The sequence below is a fragment of the Anticarsia gemmatalis genome, chromosome 4, assembly GCF_050436995.1.
Source record: "Anticarsia gemmatalis isolate Benzon Research Colony breed Stoneville strain chromosome 4, ilAntGemm2 primary, whole genome shotgun sequence".
In the NCBI taxonomy this organism is placed as follows: domain Eukaryota; kingdom Metazoa; phylum Arthropoda; class Insecta; order Lepidoptera; family Erebidae; genus Anticarsia; species Anticarsia gemmatalis.
Window position 1 is genome coordinate 8,898,045 of NC_134748.1, and position 23,903 is coordinate 8,921,947.

General features: G+C 34.7%; 5 protein-coding genes across 10 annotated transcripts in view; 1 reads left to right on the top strand and 4 right to left on the bottom strand.

Moving 5' to 3' along the window:
- The window catches only part of LOC142972458 (plasma membrane ascorbate-dependent reductase CYBRD1-like), a 63,355-nt gene extending 56,450 nt beyond the window's left edge, over positions 1–6,905 (bottom strand). For both annotated transcript variants that reach the window (XM_076113600.1, XM_076113599.1), the window contains exon 1: positions 6,782–6,905. The gene's annotated coding sequence lies outside the window, so the exon portion shown is untranslated. The remainder of the gene's footprint in view (positions 1–6,781) is intronic.
- Positions 6,906–10,607: 3,702 nt separating this feature from the next.
- On the bottom strand, positions 10,608–16,036 carry LOC142972459 (uncharacterized). The gene is made up of 6 exons (XM_076113604.1): positions 15,773–16,036; positions 14,877–15,071; positions 14,149–14,318; positions 12,392–13,762; positions 12,117–12,310; positions 10,608–11,627 (listed from the first exon to the last, which is right to left on the bottom strand). Exons 1-6 carry the CDS (start codon positions 15,870–15,872, stop codon positions 11,132–11,134), a joined length of 2,526 nt encoding a protein of 841 aa, XP_075969719.1. The 5' UTR covers positions 15,873–16,036; the 3' UTR covers positions 10,608–11,131.
- A 436-nt stretch (positions 16,037–16,472) lies between these two features.
- Positions 16,473–17,928, top strand: LOC142972461 (coenzyme Q-binding protein COQ10 homolog A, mitochondrial). Its single transcript, XM_076113618.1, has 3 exons — positions 16,473–16,705; positions 16,822–16,956; positions 17,285–17,928. The coding sequence occupies exons 1-3, from the start codon at positions 16,644–16,646 to the stop codon at positions 17,745–17,747; spliced, it is 660 nt and encodes a 219-aa protein (XP_075969733.1). The 5' UTR covers positions 16,473–16,643; the 3' UTR covers positions 17,748–17,928.
- On the bottom strand, positions 17,922–18,854 carry LOC142972462 (peptidyl-prolyl cis-trans isomerase H). The gene is made up of 3 exons (XM_076113619.1): positions 18,575–18,854; positions 18,323–18,499; positions 17,922–18,234 (listed from the first exon to the last, which is right to left on the bottom strand). Exons 1-3 carry the CDS (start codon positions 18,656–18,658, stop codon positions 17,941–17,943), a joined length of 555 nt encoding a protein of 184 aa, XP_075969734.1. The 5' UTR covers positions 18,659–18,854; the 3' UTR covers positions 17,922–17,940.
- A 2,371-nt stretch (positions 18,855–21,225) lies between these two features.
- Positions 21,226–23,903, bottom strand: part of Sarm (sterile alpha and armadillo motif) — a 57,732-nt gene continuing 55,054 nt past the window's right edge. For all 5 annotated transcript variants that reach the window (XM_076113620.1, XM_076113622.1, XM_076113621.1 and 2 more), the window contains 5 exons: positions 23,589–23,824; positions 23,022–23,311; positions 22,777–22,943; positions 22,489–22,683; positions 21,226–22,370 (listed from right to left, as the gene is read on the bottom strand). In XM_076113620.1, the coding sequence (XP_075969735.1) occupies positions 22,524–22,683; positions 22,777–22,943; positions 23,022–23,311; positions 23,589–23,824 (853 nt within the window). In that variant the 3' untranslated portion in view covers positions 21,226–22,370; positions 22,489–22,523. The remainder of the gene's footprint in view (positions 22,371–22,488; positions 22,684–22,776; positions 22,944–23,021; positions 23,312–23,588; positions 23,825–23,903) is intronic.

Genomic DNA, 23,903 nt, shown 5'->3' on the forward strand with positions numbered 1-23,903 from the left:
TATTTGGTGACTTAATAATCGACCTATTTTACTTAATAACAATAGTTTAAAGTGATTTTAAGGACACCAATATAAGTAATGGAAAAATCATGTTAACACCGATATCTTCAGTTGTTACACACGCGATAGTTGTTACGGTTGTGGAACTTTGATTTAGTAGCTGGTAGATTTTGATCGTTATCGAGCACAAACATATGGTCACTTATTGTGAAGGTGCATGGACTAGCGACAATGTTTACAATAATATGAAACCCTGCGTGTGACGCGTGTTTAGTTCCACGGACTCTTCACAAGACATACGTGATTCATTCACGATTCTACTAAAATAAACATGAATGAAATAAACTACACATGTTAAAACACTTTGAGGAAACTACGATGGACACTTATCCAATCGTAGAAGCGCGAAATTATCAAATTGGATGACGACATCTTTGTCTCCCGACAACGACCGAAATGGGTGCTCTATTGCATTCATTACACGCCTACACAAATACTGTCACTATAGATAATATACGAGATAAGCAGATTTCTTACAATTCAACATTTGTTTATAAAGACAGAAACATATTTGAGGTTTTTCATTAGGGACCTAGGTAAAGCGCGCATATGCATTTTTGTGAAAATAGACAGTTGTTTTCCCAAAATTACATTATACAGATTCAAAGTCTCGCGACACAGGTCTATGCACTTGAAGACAGACGATTTTTGGTTAACCTTAATCGATTTGGAGACCTACTTTCCTAATTACTATACTTAAAATATATATCCTTTCAATTAGGCACATGACAGTCAGTCGCAAACAAGCATATCTTATAATAGTCTCAGTAAATTGTGTGCCTTGGATCGTATAAAGACAAAATTCAGTTAAAAAAATAATGCCTATTCAATTCCTAAAACAAGAACTAAGGTCGAATCGAATGCACTCGCCATAAAATCATTATAACGCCGCGAACACGTAACTAATCAATTTCTACTAATTAATAACAACTTGAAATGTCAAGTGTGAGCACAAAGAAAGCGATACAAACTTATTACCGTGTCACTAGATCAAGGTCCGCGAAGTAAAATATACTGGTTCAAATACCACCGGAACAATGAACGACTAACCTGGTAAAAACACCTGTATCGGAAAATTGCTTTTTACAAAACAAACTGTAATTACGTTGGTTAATTTCCACGAAACTCGCGTTCAGGTAAACGACATTACAGTGCAAGAATAAAAAATGAAATATTCATTACTCCCTCAAACATTCATCATTCCAATAGTCCATCGATTATCCTGAGCGAATGTATGTTAGCAACACGCCGCGCCGGTGCAATTCGTCATCCTGATGCTTGCAACTACTCCCGTTCCCGAGCTCGTTTGTCAAATAAAACCGTGACTTATGTTTAGGGGATAAGAACAATTATTGAATAGCACTTGCGCGAGGAAGAGAACAATTTGTAGTGGCCTCAAATCAGTACGCTGGGGAAGGCTCTCCTACGCTACTAGATCCGTCCTACCTCGACTAACATCGCGGTTTATTTATGCAACACGTTGGTATTTGTCACTTTTTATAACACATGTCTCGTATCTGATATAATCGTTAAGTATTTTAATTTATCCTGATGATCTCACAATTTTTACATTTATACACAATGATGCTGCTGTGCTACTCACGACGTTAGAACTTAGTATTCAGCGTGTTTCCTGTTTTTTTCGTATTATTCATGTCAACACGACATAAAGAACTAAATGTATGCAAATGATTAAAATATTTAAAGGACGCTACTTAAACGACTTGATTATGGCGGTGTAACAATCAGGGAAGACAACGTAAAATAGAAAAAGGGACGAGGAGCTACTAACAAGTGTAAACAACGATTTGTAAAGTAATTCCCACCCTTGCTGTCGTAAAAATGTGCCCACGGAAGTGACAGGGGACGTCATTAAAGCGAATGACGTTAAATTGTGACACTCCCGTGAACGGTGTCATACCGTGACGTGAGGGGACACCGGGGATCGATGACAGGGAAATGTGACAGGTCATTTTGTTAATTAACCGAGGGATTAATTTAATTTCCGCCTCATTAGTAAACTACGGCAAACAACAGCAGTAAGTTGTGGATAAGTTATGAATGAGGCGGATAACTTATGTAGTAAAGTTACTGTTTTATGTTTTCTAATTCTATACGTTACTTTTAAAGTTATGCGACAAAGATCGAGTAAGGTGTAGAAAACCCTCTGTTGAGTAAAATAGACATGCTGTAAATTATAACAATAGTGCAACTATTTTTGCTTCTTATAACCATGATGACAAAATCAGAGACCACACGATATGATAATGGCACAATTTTGCTTTATTCAACATTAAATACATAGCTTCACTTAAAATCTGTACGATCATAATTATATCATGAATATGCAAGAGCAGGTCCATAAAAATTGAACGAGTAAGTAGCGCCGCCAAACTGCGGCGGAAAATGGCCATCAGAGTAAAAGGACTCACTTGCGGTCCCACTTGATTATATTCCACCGTACATAAGTACTCAGGGCCCTAGTCCCTTCTACATACAGTTTAAAAAACACACGAAAATAAAGCCTATGAATATAACATAAGATGTATTTTCCTTTGACAGAATAATATTGAGATGGCACTCAGGAGTGTTGATTTGATGTGAAACGTATGTTCTCGGTTTATTTTCGAGTGAGTTACTTTTGTAAATTGAGAAATAAAAAGAAATGTTTTTATTAAACGCCTTATAACGGTACTTGTCCTTTGCATTTGTTACTTTTCTCTTTTATTTTTCAAGCGGACATTTTCTATTTATATATCTTTAATGTAACCAAATATAATAAAGGTACATTTCACAGCCCAATTGAAGCTTAAAATTAACAAAATATTAGATTTCCATTCGTTTCAATGTCGTTACACGTATCTGGGTATCATTAAGTATTCCTTTAGTGCAGGGGTCCCCAACCTTTTCTTAGTCCGGGACCACTTTTATATTATTCTTGTTAGCAGGGACCACTATGTAAGTATATTAAAAATAAAGTGTAATAATCATCCAGAAAATTTAAAATTTTAAAATCATTCGCGGACCATATTTAGACTTCCACGGACCACTGGTTGGGAACCACTGCTTTAGTACGATACTCGGTAAAGTCATTTTAATTTATTTTTGGTATCCATCATCCAAGTTTGAAGACTTCCGAGACAACGTGTCTTCTCCACAATATTTGTTACAACAGATAATTGTGCCTTATTCTCAAGTGCTTAGAGTTGAAAATTCAATTTTTCTATGAGTATGGCAAGTCAGTACAAACCTCAGCCGTTAACATCAAATACTTTCAACGTAAATATTTACAAGAAGGAATAACTCTTCAGCATGTCTGTGTGGTCCCTTTATGACTAATTGTTTGTTTATTCATCTCTCTATTTTAGTAACAACTATTTTGATAGCACCGAAATAGTAACAACTAAGATAAAAATAAATAGCTCGATATCCGTCAAAAACCTAGCAAAATACCTGATACGTAATAGCATTATAAGACCGCAAAAATGATAATATTTCATGAGGTGAGCGACACCAGCATCCATTATTGAAGAGGTCGGTATTGCATCGTGATCGCATTCACAGTGCCTCAGACATGGAAATCTGCACGTCCCAGCTATTCTCTCGTTATCGACACTACCTCGTGTCCCTACGTTCTTTGTAAGCATGCAAGAATTCGCAAACAAGCTACCTTTTTTGAAAGCCAAATCTTTGAAGCTGAAAAATGATATCTCAATTCGGTATCAAGAACAATACGTAATTGAATTACACTCGTAGAAGCGCTTAGAACATTTTACGGTCAACGTACCTCAATGAAATTCCAGCTGACTGTTTCTCCGTAATATTCACAAAGGAGAATTTTCCTCGAAACGCGTACAAAGCGAGGAGAAACCGAATAAAACATTTTACACGTACGAAAACCGGGCTAGGTTAATTTAAAGTAACCCACTTTCACACAAAGCGCGCGAAATCAACAAAAGACTATAATAAGGGTTGAATAAAGCCTATACCAACATAGACCGTATTCACTATGACCTTGTACCGATACCAATGTGGTGAAAGTTTAACTCGCTACGGACTACGAAACTCGTAGCAACGGTCTACGAACACCCAAAATTACAATTTCCGGTCATTTGCATAAAAACATAAGTTTGACTATTTCTATGTTAACATTTGAATTAATTCAACCTTTTTATTATCTACCTTTAAATTGCAAGTTATAAGAACCTCAAACACTTTCAAATTTAGTTAGACGAACAGAAATAATAGGGTTTCAGTTGATGAAATTACTACCTGAGTCACTTCATTGCTGCAATTGTTCTAACAAACATGACATTTATAGCTCATAGTATTTTTACATAATCGGATACGAAATACAGGTGTTAAAAACATGCCAGAGCCCATCGCAAGATAGGTCGCACAAAAGAATGACTTGAGTGTAAACACGGCGCGCCGCGGTTCGATACAAAACAGGAAATGCTCGCTGAATCCCGCGGCTCCGACATACCTTGCCTCTTACTATAACGTTAAATTTTATTTCTGATCTAATCTACTTATAACACTATGACACACTGTCGCGAATAGCGATCCTTCCCGGACATAGGACATTCTACGATTTTATGATAGACTGTTGTAGTAGATTATAATGATATAGGATAGAGACTGTCATGTGTGCTATGGTAAAAAATAACGACGGAAATACAAATAGAATGACTCAATGAGATATAATGTTAGTATAATATGTAGTATTTAATTTAATTCGTAGAATAAACTCTTGCGCATTGTTTTACTTTCATTTATAAACTTAAACAAAACACATAGTGCATGCAAATCGCTTTTTAACGATATGAATGGACCCCTAGAGAAATAAGTTCAAAGAGCCGCTGGATACTCTCCAAAAGTTATCGGCTCCCGTATTGAATGCAAATGACACGGCGACGATGCATTTCAACAGAACTGCATCTCAAAACCACGGTCCGGAATACAAATTGGGGATTGAATAACAAAATGTTATCAATAAACATTTGTTTTGTGGCAGACATACGCCGTGAAAGTGATACGCGACCAGCATTGTCTCCCACTGTAGAAACTAACGACAAACAGCAACGCCGTAAAGATGTTTTCTTAGATTGTATAATAATGTATAAGTAGTAACTAAAAGGTAGATAACGTCAACTGTAGTTTTTATGACAAACGTGTTAAATGCAACACTACAACATACGAGTAGTTATTGCTCTCGAAGATTTTTAGAGTAAAATTTATTAGCGGCCGTTTAGATAAATTATACTACTATACAATATACTTCCAAAGATCAATAGGTTTAATGAAATGCAATAATAATTTATATTAATATTTACACGGTGTTGTATCTAGATCAGTTCTTTGTTTCGTCATATAAGTATTTCCCGAAGATGTATACGGAAAGACAGTCATAGCGTAACGTAATCAATGCATAGTAAGTATGTGTTACACATCGACATACGACTGCGAAGATATTTAGACGTATCATGCATTTATTTGAATCAGTGAAAGTTGTTTAATTGTGAAATAAATAACTAATTATAAAGGTTGCCTTATTCGCAGCGTTAATAGAGATTGATTGGGATAATCGATATCGGAATCTAATTTCTGCAATTACGTTATTAATTAAAGTTTTAATTTTATATTAATTTTGCAGTGTACCAGCACGAATCTGAATCCACATAATAACTGAAACTCGAGTCGTTATCAGTCGAGGTAATAAATAAAACTAGTTACGTTATGGCTAATTTCACCAGCACTTAATGCTCGGTACTAGCAAGTGCAGTGCTATACCGTCACACCGTCTCGCAATAAAAGTAAGACTTTATTCGTGTTTCAAACTTATAGAAATCGGTTGTGTACGAAGGTCTTCAGCCTCTATGATAAAACATTAGAATGATTTACTATGCAATTTTGAATTAGTAGTACGTAGAGTTGGATGTATTCTTTTCTAGAGACTCGGTCTAGCGGTAACTTCAAAAGTTATTGAAAAAATATGCGCCGTTCTCATTTTAGTGTTATCGGCTTTGTGTTCGGTCTAATACACTGCCAATTTAATTAGTTCACTTGCACCATTAACCTCACACGCATGTTATACAAGTTATACCTATATTTTAAATATTATGTCAGTTGTTTCAAGTGAAACGTTCATTGTTCAAACACAGAATGACGAACACATAGATACGAGTATCTTTATCAATGAATAAATACGTAGGTATGTAAATAAATTGCTACACGTTAACAAACACAGTTTTAAAAATTCCTAATTATAAAACGTTTATCATTGTGGATTAAACAGCGTCCTACAGACAGTAGAACTAAGAAGGATAGTAACTTTAACACAAAATATTCAATCAACGGTTTCATAAGATCAACCGACATTATCTAATAAAGCAAATTGTTAATTGAGTTTTCCGCTCGTTGATTTACAAGTACAAATCGTAAATTATATCGGTACGTTTGGGTTGCAGTGGGGCGGGCGCGGGCGGGCGCAGGCGGGCGGCACAGATAGCAACATGGCGAGCGAGCGGATGCTGCGCGCTACAGCCTCCGCCACGGGCGTAGTACGTCGCGAACAAAGCCGCGTCCCACCCTACTCGCTTCCTGCCTCGTTTTCAGCCGCTTCCGGTCAACTCGTCCGCAACACAATTTTATGTATGAAACTAGCACTAAAATTGATAATAGATATTGAGACGATCACTTTAAAATAATATAGTAGTACCGGTATAGTCGTACGGTGATAGATAGATGTAGATGAGAGCCGGGAGCGTGTGTGTCGCACGTGTAGCGTCGAGAGCGCGGTCCGCGGGCTACTGGCGGCAGCCTCCGAGAGGCGGGGGCGCGGGGCTGCGCGGGCCGCGCTTTTCATTAAGGAGCTGAGCTACGCCGCCGTAGCTACGGTCGCCGCCCCGGCCGCCGACGGGAAAGCTCCTGGCCCTTTTGATTTATTCTCAAAATGCTCTCCGAACATTGGCGTTCTACCACCCGCCTTGGGGAAAATGTACGCTACATATACGACCTGCATATTAGCAATCACAATTATACACCTTTTACTACATTAATTTTGTAAAATACAGATGATGTATATTAAAAGGAATAAAAACAAATAATTGTGATTTTCCTGGACACGACGAAATATTTTGTAGTTTTATAGGAATTTTTGTATTCTACCTGCAGTCCTAAATCCAAACAGAGCTCTATAGTTTCCCTTATGTTCGTGTGGGAGTTAAACGAAAGAACATAAGGATTTCTTCTAGAATTGAAGCAGGAAAAGATACTTAGAATTACATGACTAATCGCACTTAACCAGAATTAAAAAGCTGAAAACTCAGGTAACAGGAAAATACTACCTACAAAATTATTTGTTTCTGAACTAAACCACGGTTATAGTTGAGTCTTCTATCTCGGACAAAGGATAAGTAAAATCAATTGCGTCAATCCCCGTGTAAATATTAGTCACCAGCCCGGCCCGGGAGATTAATCTGAGGCTTCATACCGCCTCATGGTCAGCGATATGTACCTATGTTATGCACTTCGGCTCAAACCACATAAGCGGGCATAAGAAAGTAGATAGGTAGGTACAGGAATAATATAAATGTTTTAGAATAATAGTGTCCCGCAGGTTGTTAATATGCGTATAGTGACCATAGTTGCTAACCATAAAAATGGTTTCATTCTTGTTATTTTTATAGATGCCGAACACCAAGGAACAAAATAATTCTGAATCAAACCATAAATAAGCCACACACAATCATACTTAGATGCAATAACTCTTTCGAACAATACCAGAATGACAAGAAATCATGACAGAACATTATATTATATTGAGATTTTGACCATGGAAATTGCATTTTAACAATTTCCTTTTTATTTTAACTATTTATTTTGATACTTGTATACATTTTAATATGAATGAACGAGAAGCAATTATATTTCTATACAACATTACTAATGAAATCGAACGATCATATGAATGTCCCGTCATACTTTTTACAGAAATAGATTATGCAGAATGCGTCTTTAAATATATTGTAGACATGCATGTAGCTTTGCAGCAGAACGCGAACCCAAAGAAATTGGTGGACATCGTGAATGAATATCACAACGATTGGTTGCAAGCTGTTCAAGACATCGAAAAGGTCAAGAAACGATTAAAAGACATACCACGAGAAGTAATTGTTAAAGCGGTTGATTACACAATTAAATCACTGGAAACGAGGTTTCAATACATGTGTGAATATATTGAAAAATTTAAACCTACCCTAACAGACGAAGAGATACAAATAATCAAGGCAAGTTTAGAAATTATTGAAGAAGTCGAAGAAATCAATCACAGCGCGTTGCTTGATAAAAGAAAACAAATTATTTTACAATCTGACCAAACTGAGTATCTCAACCAAATGTATGACGAAATAGAAGAGCTTATGACCTGGTTAGATAGACAATACGATCATTTAACTTTGCAATTCTCTAGAATACTCAACCTGAAGATACTACCGGAACTCACGATAATTTTGAAACGAATAATCGAAGAAGTTGCGGCAGATCCAGATCCAGAGGCTCAAAAGATTGCTGATCAACTGCATTCGAAAGGAACAAAGTTCAGACGAATGAGTCAAAGTAGCTCCTGTTACGAATTAGAAATTGCAAAGATACTTGAAAAAATTAAAACTTTAGAAGATCGCATAAATAGACTGCACGTGCAGAAATCTTCCGCGGTATTAGCCCTACAGCATAAAACTATTTATTTAGAAGATCGATTGGAGTCATTAGAAAATATAAAACTAGCAAAGTCCCGTCTTCAACATGAAAATAATGAACACGCTACACACTTCATAGAAAACCAAATCTTCAATCATGTTTTACCGCAGAGTGACCGTTCTCGGCTTATAGAGCAGTTAGTTAGTCATTGGGATAGCGCTATGGCTGAACACGATCACGAATCTCTTATATCTATATTAAGTGTCACGGATATTAAAGAAGTTTTCCATGATGATTATGGACAATTCTCTGTCGACAAGTATGGACGGAAGATATACAGTAAAGAAGACGATACACGTTTATATCAACTGAACGAAAAAAATGAATTTGTAGTTGTAAATGACGACGATCAACATATATATTTCTACGATGAATGTGGTCGGTATTATATTAATGATATTAGACAGCGTGTGTACATAGATCATGACGACGCTAGTGAATATATACTGAACAAAAGAGGAAGTCTTGTCAAGATAAAAGAAATAAGAAACGGTGTGGCATATTTCTATGACTGGTTAGGACGATATTGTATCGATGAGTATGGACGACACATATACCGCGATGAAGACGCTGACAGTGAATATGAAGACGATGGATTCGGTAACCTGGTAAGACTGAATAAGTCTTATATTAGTAAAGATTATTGTTATCCAACTTGGACGAAACAATCTTTAACTATAGAGGAAAATAAATATCTGGAAGAAGTAGTGGGTTCAGCTCTAAAAAAGTGTATTGCTAATGTCATCATTAAGCAACCAACAGATCCTATTGCGTTTTTAGCAAGTAGTCTAATAAAATACAGGGAAAATGAATCCGAAACACAGATACGACTGAATAACGAACTTGAAATGTTTGAACAGCGAGCTTCAATTGCAAATGATCAAATGAACGAAATATCTACTTTGTCCATGGGGGACGTTCAGGATTACAAAATACAATATGAAGTTCAGGGTGATGAAGGTTTTTGAATATATTATTATTGTATATTTTTACAGATTTTTTTAAAGTAAAGCTTTTGATTTTAAAATTGAAACTTATTTATATACCATGTAACTATTTTTACCTGTACCTCCTTGTGTCTCTTGGTGCGTGCGACTGCTTCACGAGGTCTCTGATTATTTTAATGTGTGAGGAAATTTACGGATTTTTCAGTTCCTTTCGGTGAACATAGTAGCAGTTTAGATTTTGATTTATAACACGTCCCGCTTAATGTTGTTAGACAAGGGTCATGCATTACCCTTACCGTGTATACTCGATATTGTTATGAAAAGAAGCACTCAGCGTGCAAAGCCCGTGTTAGCTGAGACCGGTTGTCTTCGCCAAATACTCATTTTGGTAAATTAGTTTCTACGTTAGTATAATGCTTCGACTCACGGTTTTATTCAACCAACTGATTTTTTTACCCTGTATGATTTTTCAATCGGCCAACATTTTTAGGACAACCGGTTTGCTATGGATAAATGCTGTATGAAAATCTGATCAGCGCACCTAGCGGGCACCGTTGGTACTATTTTTAATGTTGAACTTTCGTTATTCCAAATTAATGGCTGTAAAGAAACGCGCTAAGTATAGACATTGTTTTTGCTTGCAAGTACCCAATATACGCATTGGGTAATTATTACCTAATAAATTGGGTGGTGAACAAAAAAAAACTCAACCGCGTTGCAGGTGCTAAGCTGTTGACTGAAGGGTTAATTAAACCAGTTGGCTGTCACTTTTAAAAACAAGTAGGTATTCCTGAAATTTTGTTGAGCATTGTTAGTGGTTTGTGTGAAATAAAATAACGATAATGATATAATTTTTACTTTATTAAGAAAATAAAATTATAATTATCTTACATCTTTTAGTTGTTTTAGAATAGTAACAACGGGTTTAAAAATTGGTATTTATTTATATAAAAGTTAAATGGGTACTCAAGGTACACGTAGGTAGATTATTGTACGAGGTGTTTAACTGGTTATGTCAGAACATAGCAACAAGCCGCCCGCTCTCCATTGTTACGTTTTTAGTTTTATAATTTCGTTTCTGCGCAGAAGCTCGTTGGTATATTCAGTAATTCAAATTCAAATAGCGCGTACTGCACTTGACAAAATAATTTAAATCGAATGAGGGATTAATCTTTATTCGTTCCATAAAGAGTTATTAACATGCTTCCGAAGCTTCAAAATTGAATAAAATTGAAGGGTCAAAAAAAGGTTCCATAACATCAAATGTGTGGATTCCCAAAGCAGCCATTTTTTTATAGTTACACTCTAAAACCACTAAAAAAACAGTACACATCTGTCCCTTCACAGTTATACTGCACTTGTTATTATTTGTTTTTCTTAAACTTATTACCACCTGCCTGTGCTTTCGCCGGTTTCTTTCCATCCTTATTAGAATTTATTTGACCAATTTGCTTCTTCTTTTTATTAAATTTATCCTTTAATTTTTTGGCGGCTGCTACTTCTACTTTCTCTGTGATTTTGTTTTCATTTTTGTTTATTGTTGGGTTTTGTTGGTTGCCAGGATTTTGGCCTTTTTTCTTTTTCTTTTTGTTAGGGCTATTTGCTGCAGGTGCCTGTTCAGGATTACTGACTGGTTTTACTGTGTCCTTAGGTTTAGCATTTTGAGCAGTCTTGACTATTTTTTCTTTATTATTCTTTTTGTCAGTGTTTGGGGTACCTTCACCTGTGGGTTTCTTATTTTTGTCATTTGGACTGCTACCTGTATTCTTTTGTTTATTCTTCTTATTCTTGAAGTTTTTCTTCGTATTTTGATTGTTTTCGGCGGGTTTGACATCAGTGCTTTTTACGGTATTTGTAGTACTGAAAAAAAAAGATATATTATATCATTATTGTGAGTGAAGTAAGTAGTAAGCACCTACATACTAAACGAATGTTTTGATTTCGAATAAGCTTTTATTTTCTTTTTTGATACGAGTAAATAACGGTAAGTAGATACTTTATTTTGTTTTGGCTGCTATATGAAAAAAATACAAAGGTATATGATTTACATACCTTTGTATTTTCTTCTTATGTCGCAAGAAGTTGATATCAATAAAAATAAACAATATTAAAAAAAAAATACAGTATCACTTTATGCTGTACACATCATAAAATTGATTTCAACTATACTATGATATCTTTCTGTCTTTAACACCTTACAATAAGATTTACATGATGGTACAGAGCAACATATAAAATGATGATTGTTAATTTAGATTAATTATATTATTAGTATTGGAATAAGCATGAATAAAATTTAGGTGGTTAAGCTAAACAATGTAAATTAAAGTTAATATTCATAATAATTACTTTGTTTCAGTGTTGGGCTTATTTTTCTTGTTTTTAGGCTGAGGAGCATCTGATGGGGCTGATCTTTTGACAGGGGACTGCTTCGTCTTCTGTGTGTCCGGTTTCTCGTCGCTCGAGTCAACGTCGCCATTTTGTTTTACTTCTTCTGACTTCGGTTCAAGCTCCTCGTCATCTTCGTCCTTAAATGGCTCCGGCTGTAATTAAAATGAAATCATAAAAAACGTGCTCCAACAACTTAAGTAAACTCTATGTTTATATATGAGTGATATACTTACAATAACATTAGAGAACTTTTTAAATTTCGCTACAAAGAAACCATCCATATTATGCGTGTGCGGATAAAACCTTCTTGTCAGTTTGAGAGAGGGGTGGAATCTATGATGCCTGTACTTCACGAAACCTTCTGTTCCAAAATCAAGACCTGTAGGCACTAACTTCACGTTTCTACGTTTTAATGCGTAGTTCACAACCCATTCATTCTCTTCAGGTAAAATTGAACATGTAGAATAAACAATATAACCTCCTGAGCTAGACTTTGCACTGCAACAGTCAATAGCGGCGAGAAGGAGTTGTCTCTGTATGTTGAAACACCTCTGAATGTCTTTCTGGTCTTTCGTCGTCTTTACACTAGGATCCTTGGCAATGACTCCTGTACCAGTACAAGGAGCGTCCAATAAAACTCTATCAAAACCCTTCATTACTTCAGGAAACTCGCGACCGTCATGGTTACAAATGATAGCATTTACTACACCCAGTCTATGGAAATTGCCAACAATAGCTTTTGTCCTTTCTTTATTGGCGTCATTAGCAAACAATGTCCCTGTATTTTTCATGATAGCTGCAATATGTGATGCTTTACCACCTGGAGCTGCACACATGTCTAATATTCTCTCATTCTCTTGTGGTGCCAGAGCCATTACAGGCAAATAACTTGAAGCACCTTGTAATATATAATGACCTGCCAAATATTCAGGTGTTGCACCAATTGGTACAGTTGAACTGTATATAACAAGACCTACTTTACTCCATTTCCCAACAGGATCTAGATTCACGCCTCTGTTGATGAGTGCTTGAGCCAAGTCTCGCCTTCTAGTTTTAAGACTGTTTGTTCTTATAGTCACAGGACGTGCAACTTCACTGGCTTCCAGAAACTCAACTAGTTCTTGCACTGGGAATATCTGCATTAGAACTTCCATCAGGAATTCATTATAACTGTAATACATGCAAAGATCTTTGAGCAGCAGTTCTGTGTATTCACAGCGGGACCTGCCATCTTCCTTCAACCTGTTAAAATCTCCAAGGACAGTGACAACATCCTTGATTCTTTGATGAACATCTTGTAGACTTGTTGGGTTCTGTAGCTCCTCTTCAGAAGGGAATGCAAACACATCTTGCTTTGCAATATTTAATTGCATCTCTTCATCAGCTAGTTTTTTCTCAACTTTTTGTTTCTTTTTTAGCTTGATGTTTGCTTTTTCGATAGGTAACATGTCATCATCGTCTTCATCATCATCACTATCTTTATCACCAGCACTGGAGTCAGAATCATATTCTAAATTGCCACCACTTTCTGCACCTTCATCATCTGAAGCAGCCTCACCATTTTCGTCATCAGTGTCTTTGAATAAGTCATCTAGTGTACCAACCTGAAATGAAGTAATATAAATCAACATTAATACTTTCTCACATTCTGACATCTACATCTCCAAACATCATTCAATTATAAACAACGTTTAAAAGTATTTCTATAAGTAAAATACGCATTAAGAAGGCAAAAACAACATAACACTTATGAGTTGCTTGAATATGAGAGACTGCATTTAGCAATTATATTAAAAGCAATCATTACAGCTAAAAACAAGTATCAACATATATAAATCAATAATCTTAATATGAGTTTTGAATTAATCAAATAAATATTCTTTAACAGACTTATAAGCAACTTATTAAACTTATCACTTACTTTCTAATAATCCTATTAAAAAAGTGTGAAAAATTCCTAACAAAAATAAAAACTGTAATTAGTACTGACCTTATACTTTTCACCACCAGATTTCTTCTGTTGTTTAGGTTCCTCATCAACTTCTTCTGAATCATCATCATCATGTCCGCTATCATCTTCCGCATCAGAATCAGACTCCTCCTGCTTTTGCTTACCCTTCTGTTTTGGTTTTAACCATTCCTTGTTGTCATCGGTGAAACCTAAAAAGAGAATTATTAATTTGTGGGACCAACAACTTTTACTTAATTGGGTAATGAGTGCTAACATTTAAAGAATAAAATGTGTGCTTTGAATTTATAGGATGACAATTTAAAATTCATTTTTGCCCAGTTTAGAATATAATCATGCTTTTATGGAATTTTATATTAGCTTGAGTACAGGTTACTATTGGTTACTGTTCCTACTTTATGTAAAAGATACAACTAAGACAAGATGACATGTAATTGATATTTTTCACACCCACAATGGATATTTTTTATTAACATTGAGGCGCCCATAGCCAGTTGCGCACACCGGTTGGTAAACGATCTGTGGGTGGAGCAAACCTTGGAGCGGTCATTCTATAGATGGGTGACCGCATAGTGGTATTTGAACTGGGCGTCTCCGTGCTTCGCAGGGCATGTAAAAAGTCGGTTCCAGTTGTTGTCTAGTAAGATAACAGTCATTAAGCCACGTCAAAGGCCTTCTGGCAGCTTGAACAACTTTGACACCAGGTTGACCACTAACCATACAATAAGAAGATTAACATTAAGCAATACCTTGTGGGCTTTCCTCCTCAGAACTGCTTTCAGCATCATTATCATCAACTTCAACTTCAGTCTGTTTGGCAACATTTTTCTTTGCCTGTTTTAATGCCTTCCTCTTTTCAGCCAACTCTGTCTTCTTTTTTGCTCTCTTTGCGGCTCTTTGCTTTTGTCTATGAGTGAGTTTTTTCTCTGGAGTGTCATCTTCCACTACAATAAATAGATTATATGGTAAATTATGATATTAATACTTACTTTCCTCAAGAACGTCACATATAATTATAAACTTTAAGTTTTGGTTCACTTAGAATAAATATAAGCTTAGGGACAGTTTCACAGTTTACATTTTAGTATCAGATGACCTATCTACTAAATAAAGTGTCAGCAAATGTATAAAAACAATTATCAAAATTCCATTTTATTAGCTATATGACAGCTTAACAGATAGACATTTAGAGATGGTGAAACCGGGACCAGGTCTTATTCTCATAATTGATACATTTTGCAGCAAGCATGCAATGAATGATGAAAGTATAGTAAGCAAATAAATTAAGTATATATATAGTAAGGAGGAGGAGGAGGATATAACAATTAAGAAACCGAAAGCTGACTAAAACTGAATGCATTAGTGAGGTTATGTTTTTAATTTGACAGAAATGGCACTTATATTGGTGATGTTAACAAAATTCTATAACATTTTCACAGGAAACATACTCTGCCTGTTAAAGGCCCCAGAGGTCCTGTCCATATTTCAAACATTCCGCATGTATGGAGTACGAGTTAATAAGTTAAAATCAAACTTGGAGTGATTTACAAGAATCGTGCACATTGTGGGCAAGACTATAATAAATATTAGGGTGATATGTACATTATAAGTAGTTTTTTTATAAATAATAGATGCTTTTACTTACATAATGCTTTTTTAAACACCGGATCAGGCTGTTTGCGGGCTTTCCTACCGGGGCCTTTCTTTACCTTCTTGGTTTCATCAAATTTGGCCTTACGACCCATATTGAACTACGCTGTGTCACTTGTATAAACTAACGACTAAGTTATTACAGTGTTTACTGTATTTTCGTTACAGCTGAACCCCGGGTAGCGAGCACGATGTTAAACACAAATTCACACGTGCTGCGGTAACTGCTACTTAGGTTGACACTTGCCTGACAGGCTGACAGCTTCAAAAAGTCAATGTGCGTTTGACGTTGATGACAAAACATTAGTGTTGCATTTTAACATGTTCCAATTTACGCCTTATATTCGCGCTCTAAGTATTTTAATTATAGAATTAAACCAAATTATTACAGAGTAATAGCCAGTAATAAGTTGGTACCTAAATATTATTAGTTCTCATATACAAACAAATACTTTCCTGCGATTTAACCACTAATTCGCTTAATATGTAAAAAAAATGTGGCATAAGCTAGTATTATGAATCAATCTATGTTGTATCAGTTTATCATAATTTTTGTGTAACAATCGAATGGATACGTTTCTTAAGTCTTTACATTCAATTTATTTTAAAATTGAAACAATATGAGTTTAGTCGATATTTTGGTTCACACCAGAAAAGCTAGTCTAGATTTCTTGCAAAAATGTGACAGTTAAAATGACATTGACATTTTCAAGTCTGACGTACAAATCATTCGCGAAATTCCGAAATTCCCATGCGAAATTCAGTCGCCTGACATATTAAGAAGAAATTAGTGCAAATAAAGTAATGAAAGACGAATTCTTAATATTATGTAAATCATAAATAAAACGAAAGTGTATAGTTGTAAAATGGTTTTATCAAAAAGTTATGGTTTCACAAAATGCCTTTCTCGGAATCGTGTTTTATTCACGTATGTAAATATTTAGAATTAAAGAAAAATGTGTTTAGAAGAAATATTCCAGAAAAGATTTTATTGTTTCGTGACCTTGACTTGAAATAATCATCACACTAAATGTCTTCCTGTAGTTTTCAGGGTCATTACGTAAATAGACGAAATGACGACACGAGTCAGTGTCATGGCATTCAGGAACAGAGACGGAATTTCATAAGTTTTCCAAAACAATCACGTACAAGAGAGTATTGTGGAAGACAGCTAGTGGGGTAAGTAGTTATAATAGTAGAAATATACAATATGATTATGTAGATAATAATGTATAAGATAATCTTGAATATATCTTATCTCATAAATCATTTCCTTGTTTCATCATTTAAGGGGACAATTTTAGGCTATTATAGAATAAATTATACATGCTTGCTTGAGTTTTGCGCACACTATTTCTTGACCTGCCTATGTCAATTACTTACACTTCAGTAGGCTCATTATTTATTTACATAATGTAAATGACAGGGAGTTGTTGTTACACTCTATATTAACTTATTATTCATGCTTTTGATATGGAATTAATATTGCAATCTTTTTTATTTTCAGATATACTATGGAACAAATGTTTGAAGTTGTATCAGATGTAGATAACTATTACAAGTTCCTGCCGTGGTGTAAAAAATCAATAGTATTTAAACGAACAGAAGATAATCTGAAAGCAGATTTGATAATTGGTTTTCCACCAATTAATGAATCATACACATCAAATGTTACTCTTATAAAACCACATTTAGTGAAGGCAGAATGTATGGATGGTAGACTCTTTCATCATATGCTCACTCTTTGGAGATTTAGCCCAGGACTCAAAAGGGAACAACAGTCATGTGTAATAGATTTTCAAATAACTTTTGAGTTTCGCTCAGCTCTACACTCACAATTGTCTAATTTATTCTTTGATCAAGTTGCTCGACAAATGGAGGGAGCCTTTATCAGGGAAGTCGGTAGACGTAACGGTCCTGCTACAATTGAGCCTAGAAATTTGCTGCTAAATACTGATGTTAAAAGCTGACAAAAATAAATGTAATAATAGTTGAATTTAATCTTGAAGAGCAGTGCAAGTGTATTTATTGTGATGAATTGTGAATTTGTTATTGTGGTTACCCTATGACATTTTAATTTATGAATGTTTATTCAAGGAAGCTGAGCTTCTATTTTTCTTTACTAGGTAATAAAAAGATGTGTATATTAAAGACTGTTTTTATTTACATTTGGCCACATTGTGAAATTGTCACTGGTATTTTTGGCTTATTATTAGGGCCAGTAGGCACATTCTCAATTTTCCTCATAACTAATAGTCCATCTATAACACGACCAAACACTACATGTTTATTGTCTAAAAAGTTACACTTTGCACAAGTTATGAAGAACTGGCAGCCATTAGTGTCTTTACCACTGTTAGCCATCGACAGAAGCCCTGGTGAGTCATGTTTCAAAGTAAAATTTTCATCAGCAAATGTGCTACCTCCATAGATACTCATCACACCAGTTCCATCACCCTGTAATTAAAAAAAATATTTGTATTTAAGTATTGTTAAGTAGCATAATTGAATTGAAGACAAAACCAAAACAATTAGGTTAACTTACATTAACAAAGTCTCCTCCTTGAATCATAAAGTCCTTGATGACTCTGTGAAATGTTGCTCCTTTATAACCGAGAGGTACTCCATCTCGTCTATACTCACCTGTACAAAACTCTCTGAAATTCTCACTTGTTTTTGGAACAACATCGGCAAACAATTCGAAGATCATCCGACCAATTTCCTAAAACAAAAACCACAATAAAGTAATTTATTCTTACCACAATTAAAGTAAATCCTATAAAGCTTGGATACTTACAGTAGTCCCGACAGTGACATCAAAAAATACTACTGGATTGTTAGGATTTCGAAGTTGTGACTGAATTTGATTCCAAGTAGGCATTGTCACATAAAACTTGACTGAAGTTTATTTAATGTTTGACAATTAGATTTGGGTTGTCTTCTACTATGACTAATCACTTTTTTTATAATATTCTTATAATAATAATGTTGTAAAAGTTTTGTTGATCTTACAAATAACAAACATAACCTCAAAATTCTAATATTTTGTTGAGGCAACTGGCAAAGTCAAATCTAGTGACCACAGATTGCCGTAAGCAGCCACAGACTAGAAATAACAATTACAATAATTATAAGAAACTGGGTTAGAAACTTAAACTTTTCTTTACAACGATGGATACTTTTGAAGAATATAATGACAATGTTTTACCTTTGGTGAGGTAAGTCACGTATCAATTATTCTTTATTTCTTGTCTACCATAGCAGCAGTCTATATAGCCCCTAAATATTGATGATTTCTACTACGACTGTTATAAAATTTATTAGCTATTATATACAAATATCTACTTCTCTCAAATCTCTTGGTTTTATTATTGAAAGTGTTTTCAGATATTATGGTTATTTTGTATACCTGGTAAAACCGACTGGCAACTCTTACTTTCTAAAAAGTCAAATTTATTGTCAATATTCAAAAAATGAATTCACGTTTACTTTCTGGAATTTAAAACTTTCGATTGTTTTTATTTATTTGTTTTCTTGGGATATAATTTCTATATAACTTCAAACTATTGTTCCTGTTAAAATTTATAAGTGTGTGGTTGAACGATGTGGAGGTAGAATAACCAAAACATGAAGATAACCACTGAATTGCTGATGCCAGGTACTCTCTGATTTTAATAGTAGTTAGAAACCGTACAAAACAACAAAAATGGACGAAACTGAGTCATTCGTTGACTACTACCAAGTACTTGAGTGTGAAAGATCAGCTACTGATGATGAACTCAAGAAAAGTTATAAACGTCTCTTGTTAACTTCGCACCCTGACAAGGCGGAGAGTGATAGTGATGAGACATTTCTCTTGATTCAGAAAGCCTGGTCTGTTCTAAAGGATCCCATTAGTAGAAAACAGTATGATGCAACACTTACGTGCCATGAACATAGTGAATGTTTACTTTATGATACAATTACTTTAGCGGACATGGATTTTGACTCAAGTGAAGGAGTTTATAGTTATCCTTGCCGTTGTGGTGGGACTTATTTGTTATGTGCCAGTGACTTGATGCCCCATAAGCTTGTGATAGGTTGTGATGAGTGTTCATTTTCAATACAAATTAATGGACCAGACAAATAGTTTAATTATGCTGTATTCTATGATAGTAAAATATTTATATCATGTCTAAATATTGTAAATAGATATGTCGTAGAACTATGTTTATTTATATGTGTAAATTTTATGTAATTATATTTTAAGTTATTGAAATTGTAAATTTTTACCCTCTTATTCATAAAAATATATGAAGTTATGAAAGGCTTATATAGAGTTTTGTTTCTTTCACTCCTTAGCGAAATGAAAAAGAGAAATCATATTATAGTAGTTGTTTAACTAAAACAGGTTTATAGTGTGTTTATGAATGAGAGTGTAAGGATCTAATTTCTTAGGTACTTAGTTTCCTTGAGAATAATTATCTCTGTATGAATCACTTTATACTTACTTTTATAATTTGCCACCAACATACACAGCAACATACAGGCTTAACAGACATCTTAATTGACAATAACTGACTTTTTACTTGCCCTCCAAAGCATGGAGAGGCTCAGTTCAAATACCACCCATCTATAGAATGGCTGCACCAATGGTTGCTTAACCCACTGATCATTTACCGAGCGGTGAGGACAACTGGCTATGAGTTTAGAATTTGAGATGATAACAAAAAATGTGGAAAATCAATAAATGTAAGAGTCAACATCCTTTATAGCTGTAAATAGTTTGTTGCATATTGTATACCTAAAATAGGTGCATAATATAACTATATTAAAATTTGATATATTTATTTATGTGATATATGGTGTGTATTATATTCAGATTCTTATGTACCTATACATGTAAATAATACTATTATTATTGTAATTGTTATATTGAATAAATACTGATTGGTACTAAACATAATATACATTTTCATTGTATTAATTTTATAACTTACTACCTTTAGTTGCGGGTCTCCTACTCTTTCCAAAAGAGTTTTCTGCTCATAGATGAATGTTCTGTCTAATTGTTTAATCTGTTTGTTGATTGTCCTTGTGTGTTTTAAAATTAATTTGTCTGTATTCTTCCCCAGAGTATCTTCCTTTCCAAAACTTGTACTAAGCAGTTCAGCTTTTATTTGGGCATTTATATTAGTAGCAGAGTGCAATACTGAAGACTATACTGATAACCAACCCTTCAATAATATTATTCTGCCAATATTCTCTATCATGCCATCTTATTATTTTAATGGCTTTGACTAGGGATTTACAAATGAAATAGTTGATATTTTTGGTCTAAAATACAAAAAATATATATTTATCATATTGATAAATTCTAGATAGACTAATACACTATGTTGCAGCAGTATACTTCAGTTCATAGTCAGTTTGATAAAACACTAGTACTTTAGGAAATGAAACTAAAACTTTAATAATGCCGTTTATTTTGTGGTTAGAGTTAGGCTAGTACATAAATACAATAAGTTTTGACAGAGTACAGTGATTTATATTATGGTTAACTCATAAAGTGACTAAAATATAATCTAATCTATTATAATTTTTTGTACAGTTTCAAGAACTTAACTAATATTACTCAGGTTGGAAAATACATTTTAATTCACAAATAAATTAGGTACTAGCAAAGTTTCAATATGTTCGAGAATATTAATTTAAATATTTTATACATTACGAAGATCTCAACTATCACATAAAGTGAATTATAATTTCGTATTATTTTCCTTTTTACAAATACTTCATTGGCAAGATACTAATTTTAATAAAAATAAAATAGGACATAAATTCATTGTAAAATCTATAGAGAGTGAAAGGGTAGAGAGATAACGTATTTGTTATAACCATAGTCAGAAATGATAAGCAATTTGCCATACTAAGTACTACAATAGCAAACTGTCCTATTTGATTACTTGTATTGCCACCTCTTGCAATGTTCTTAAAACACTGCAGGGTACCAATAACTTCTCATGTAACAGCAGTAAAGTAATATTCCACAAGCACTCATTGAGATTACGATCTTATTAGATTACCAACAGTAATGTGTTCAGACACATCAACACTTTAAATTATAGGCATACACAAAATATATACACATTGTGCACATGTTTGTACTTTAAAATTAGATTCACATAAATATAATGCAATTAGAGTCCAATAAGGTAGTCACTGATCATACACACTCTGCAGCATGTTGGCTTGTCTCTATTTCCAAAAACAACGATTTCACCAATTGCAATCAACACAGTCTCACTTTGTTCACGCATCTGTCCATGAAGTTCCTTTTCCTCTTTGTTTGTGTGGCAGCTTCTAAAGGCGTGGGCAAAGATAATTGTGTGTGCGTTTGTTCCTCAGCTTCTAAAATGCCTTCGCAGCTACGGCATGTACGATAACATTTATCCGTTTCATTAGAGGCTATAATATTATCACTACTCTCTGATAAACGTTCTGGGAGACTAAATAGTGATTTTTCGGGAGATGCGTTCTTAGAACTAGTGGGTAATTGTTCGCAGCTTTGTGAGGAGGCTGATGCTAAGGAGGATTGGCGATTTCTTCGTGGTCTGAAAAAGAAAATACATCCCTTCAGAAAAATGGTATCGAAATTGCAGCTACTAATAATAGTGTGTGTATTAAAATAAGAAGCACGAAAAAAAAAGTTGAAAATAATGTCTTACACACCTAACAGGCGGCAGTGTGTGTATGGGCGGCTCTAGTCAATCTGCTTTGTCACTCCCCCGGCTCTCGCACGAAGCCATGCGTTGATAGCTTGGTGGTCCTCGTCCAATAGTCGCAGTACCCGGTGTTTGTGCTTCACCTCGGCCGCGCAATGGTCCATCTAGTCGGTTAACGAGATTTGATTTTCCTCGGAGAAAGCTACAAAAATAAGTTATTGTTAAAAGATGCTACTATGAAATATAGGTTCTTCGAAACAATTAAGTGCTTAAATTGTCTTAATAGACCGCTCACCTTTCTAGTTTGTCTACGCATGCGTCCTGATAATCATGAATCCACCTTACACCGTTGAAATGACATACAGCTCTCATGTCCTCTGGTAACTCTTCAGCTTTAGGCCAGTCAAAGTTGTCGATAATAGGTACTATGTTGCACTTTGAGGTCAATGCTGCCACAATTTCCTAAAAAAGTTAAATATTAGTAATGCCCGGTATTTTCTGCAATTATTTGCTATAAGTGAAATGTTATTGTATACTTACTCTATGAACCCAGTCTTTTCTATCTGTATCATTTTTACATCTATCAAGAGCATGTGGGGTGAGGACAAGAAGGAAGTGTTTTGCTTGGCGTATACTTTGTAACAGATTATTGTCGAATTTGCCCGCCTCCAACCTTTCAACATCTATAAACACAGTAAACCCTCGGAGTTGAAGATGGACTTTGAGTAAACTAGCCAATTGAGAACCATTAGATCTTCGATAACTAACAAATACGTCCAAATTCTTTTCCATATTTTCTTCTCCTTTACTCGGCAAACTACTCTCGTACGCTGTAAAACAAGATTAATTAGTTAAGAATATTATAATTATGCATTCGGTTAAGATGTTGTAAGAGTTCTAAAATTATACTTCGCCTTCCACACAAAATATGGCCTAGGGTCTTAAACACAAAGGTCAAAGAAAACATTGTATTCCTGAAAGTTTAGTTCGTAATGGAATGCGGTTTTCAAACCATTGTCATTTCGGTAGTCATACCCCGCACTGTTGCAGTCAGGTTTAATGAGTTATTAAAATGTGAGGTTATTTTATTAAGTATCATTCACTCACCTCTAATTGCGTTTAATATCCTTAGCCTATGTATACTATTCACAATACGACACTCATTCTCCAGTTGCTCATCACTTAATCCTCGGATGGATTCTTTGTCAACGCCAGCGTTTAACATAGAATATGTATATATGGTGTATTCTGGTCCTATATCTTGTAAGAAGTCATTTAGACTACTAGTATCACGCGAAGTGTAATCTGCCATTTTTTTGAGTTGTTGAAGTTCTCTCGTGAATCTGCAAAAATAAGTCAAATCGTCAAATTAAAAAAATATATTACGAAGCCTTAATTTGGTTAAAATTAGAAAGATTTATT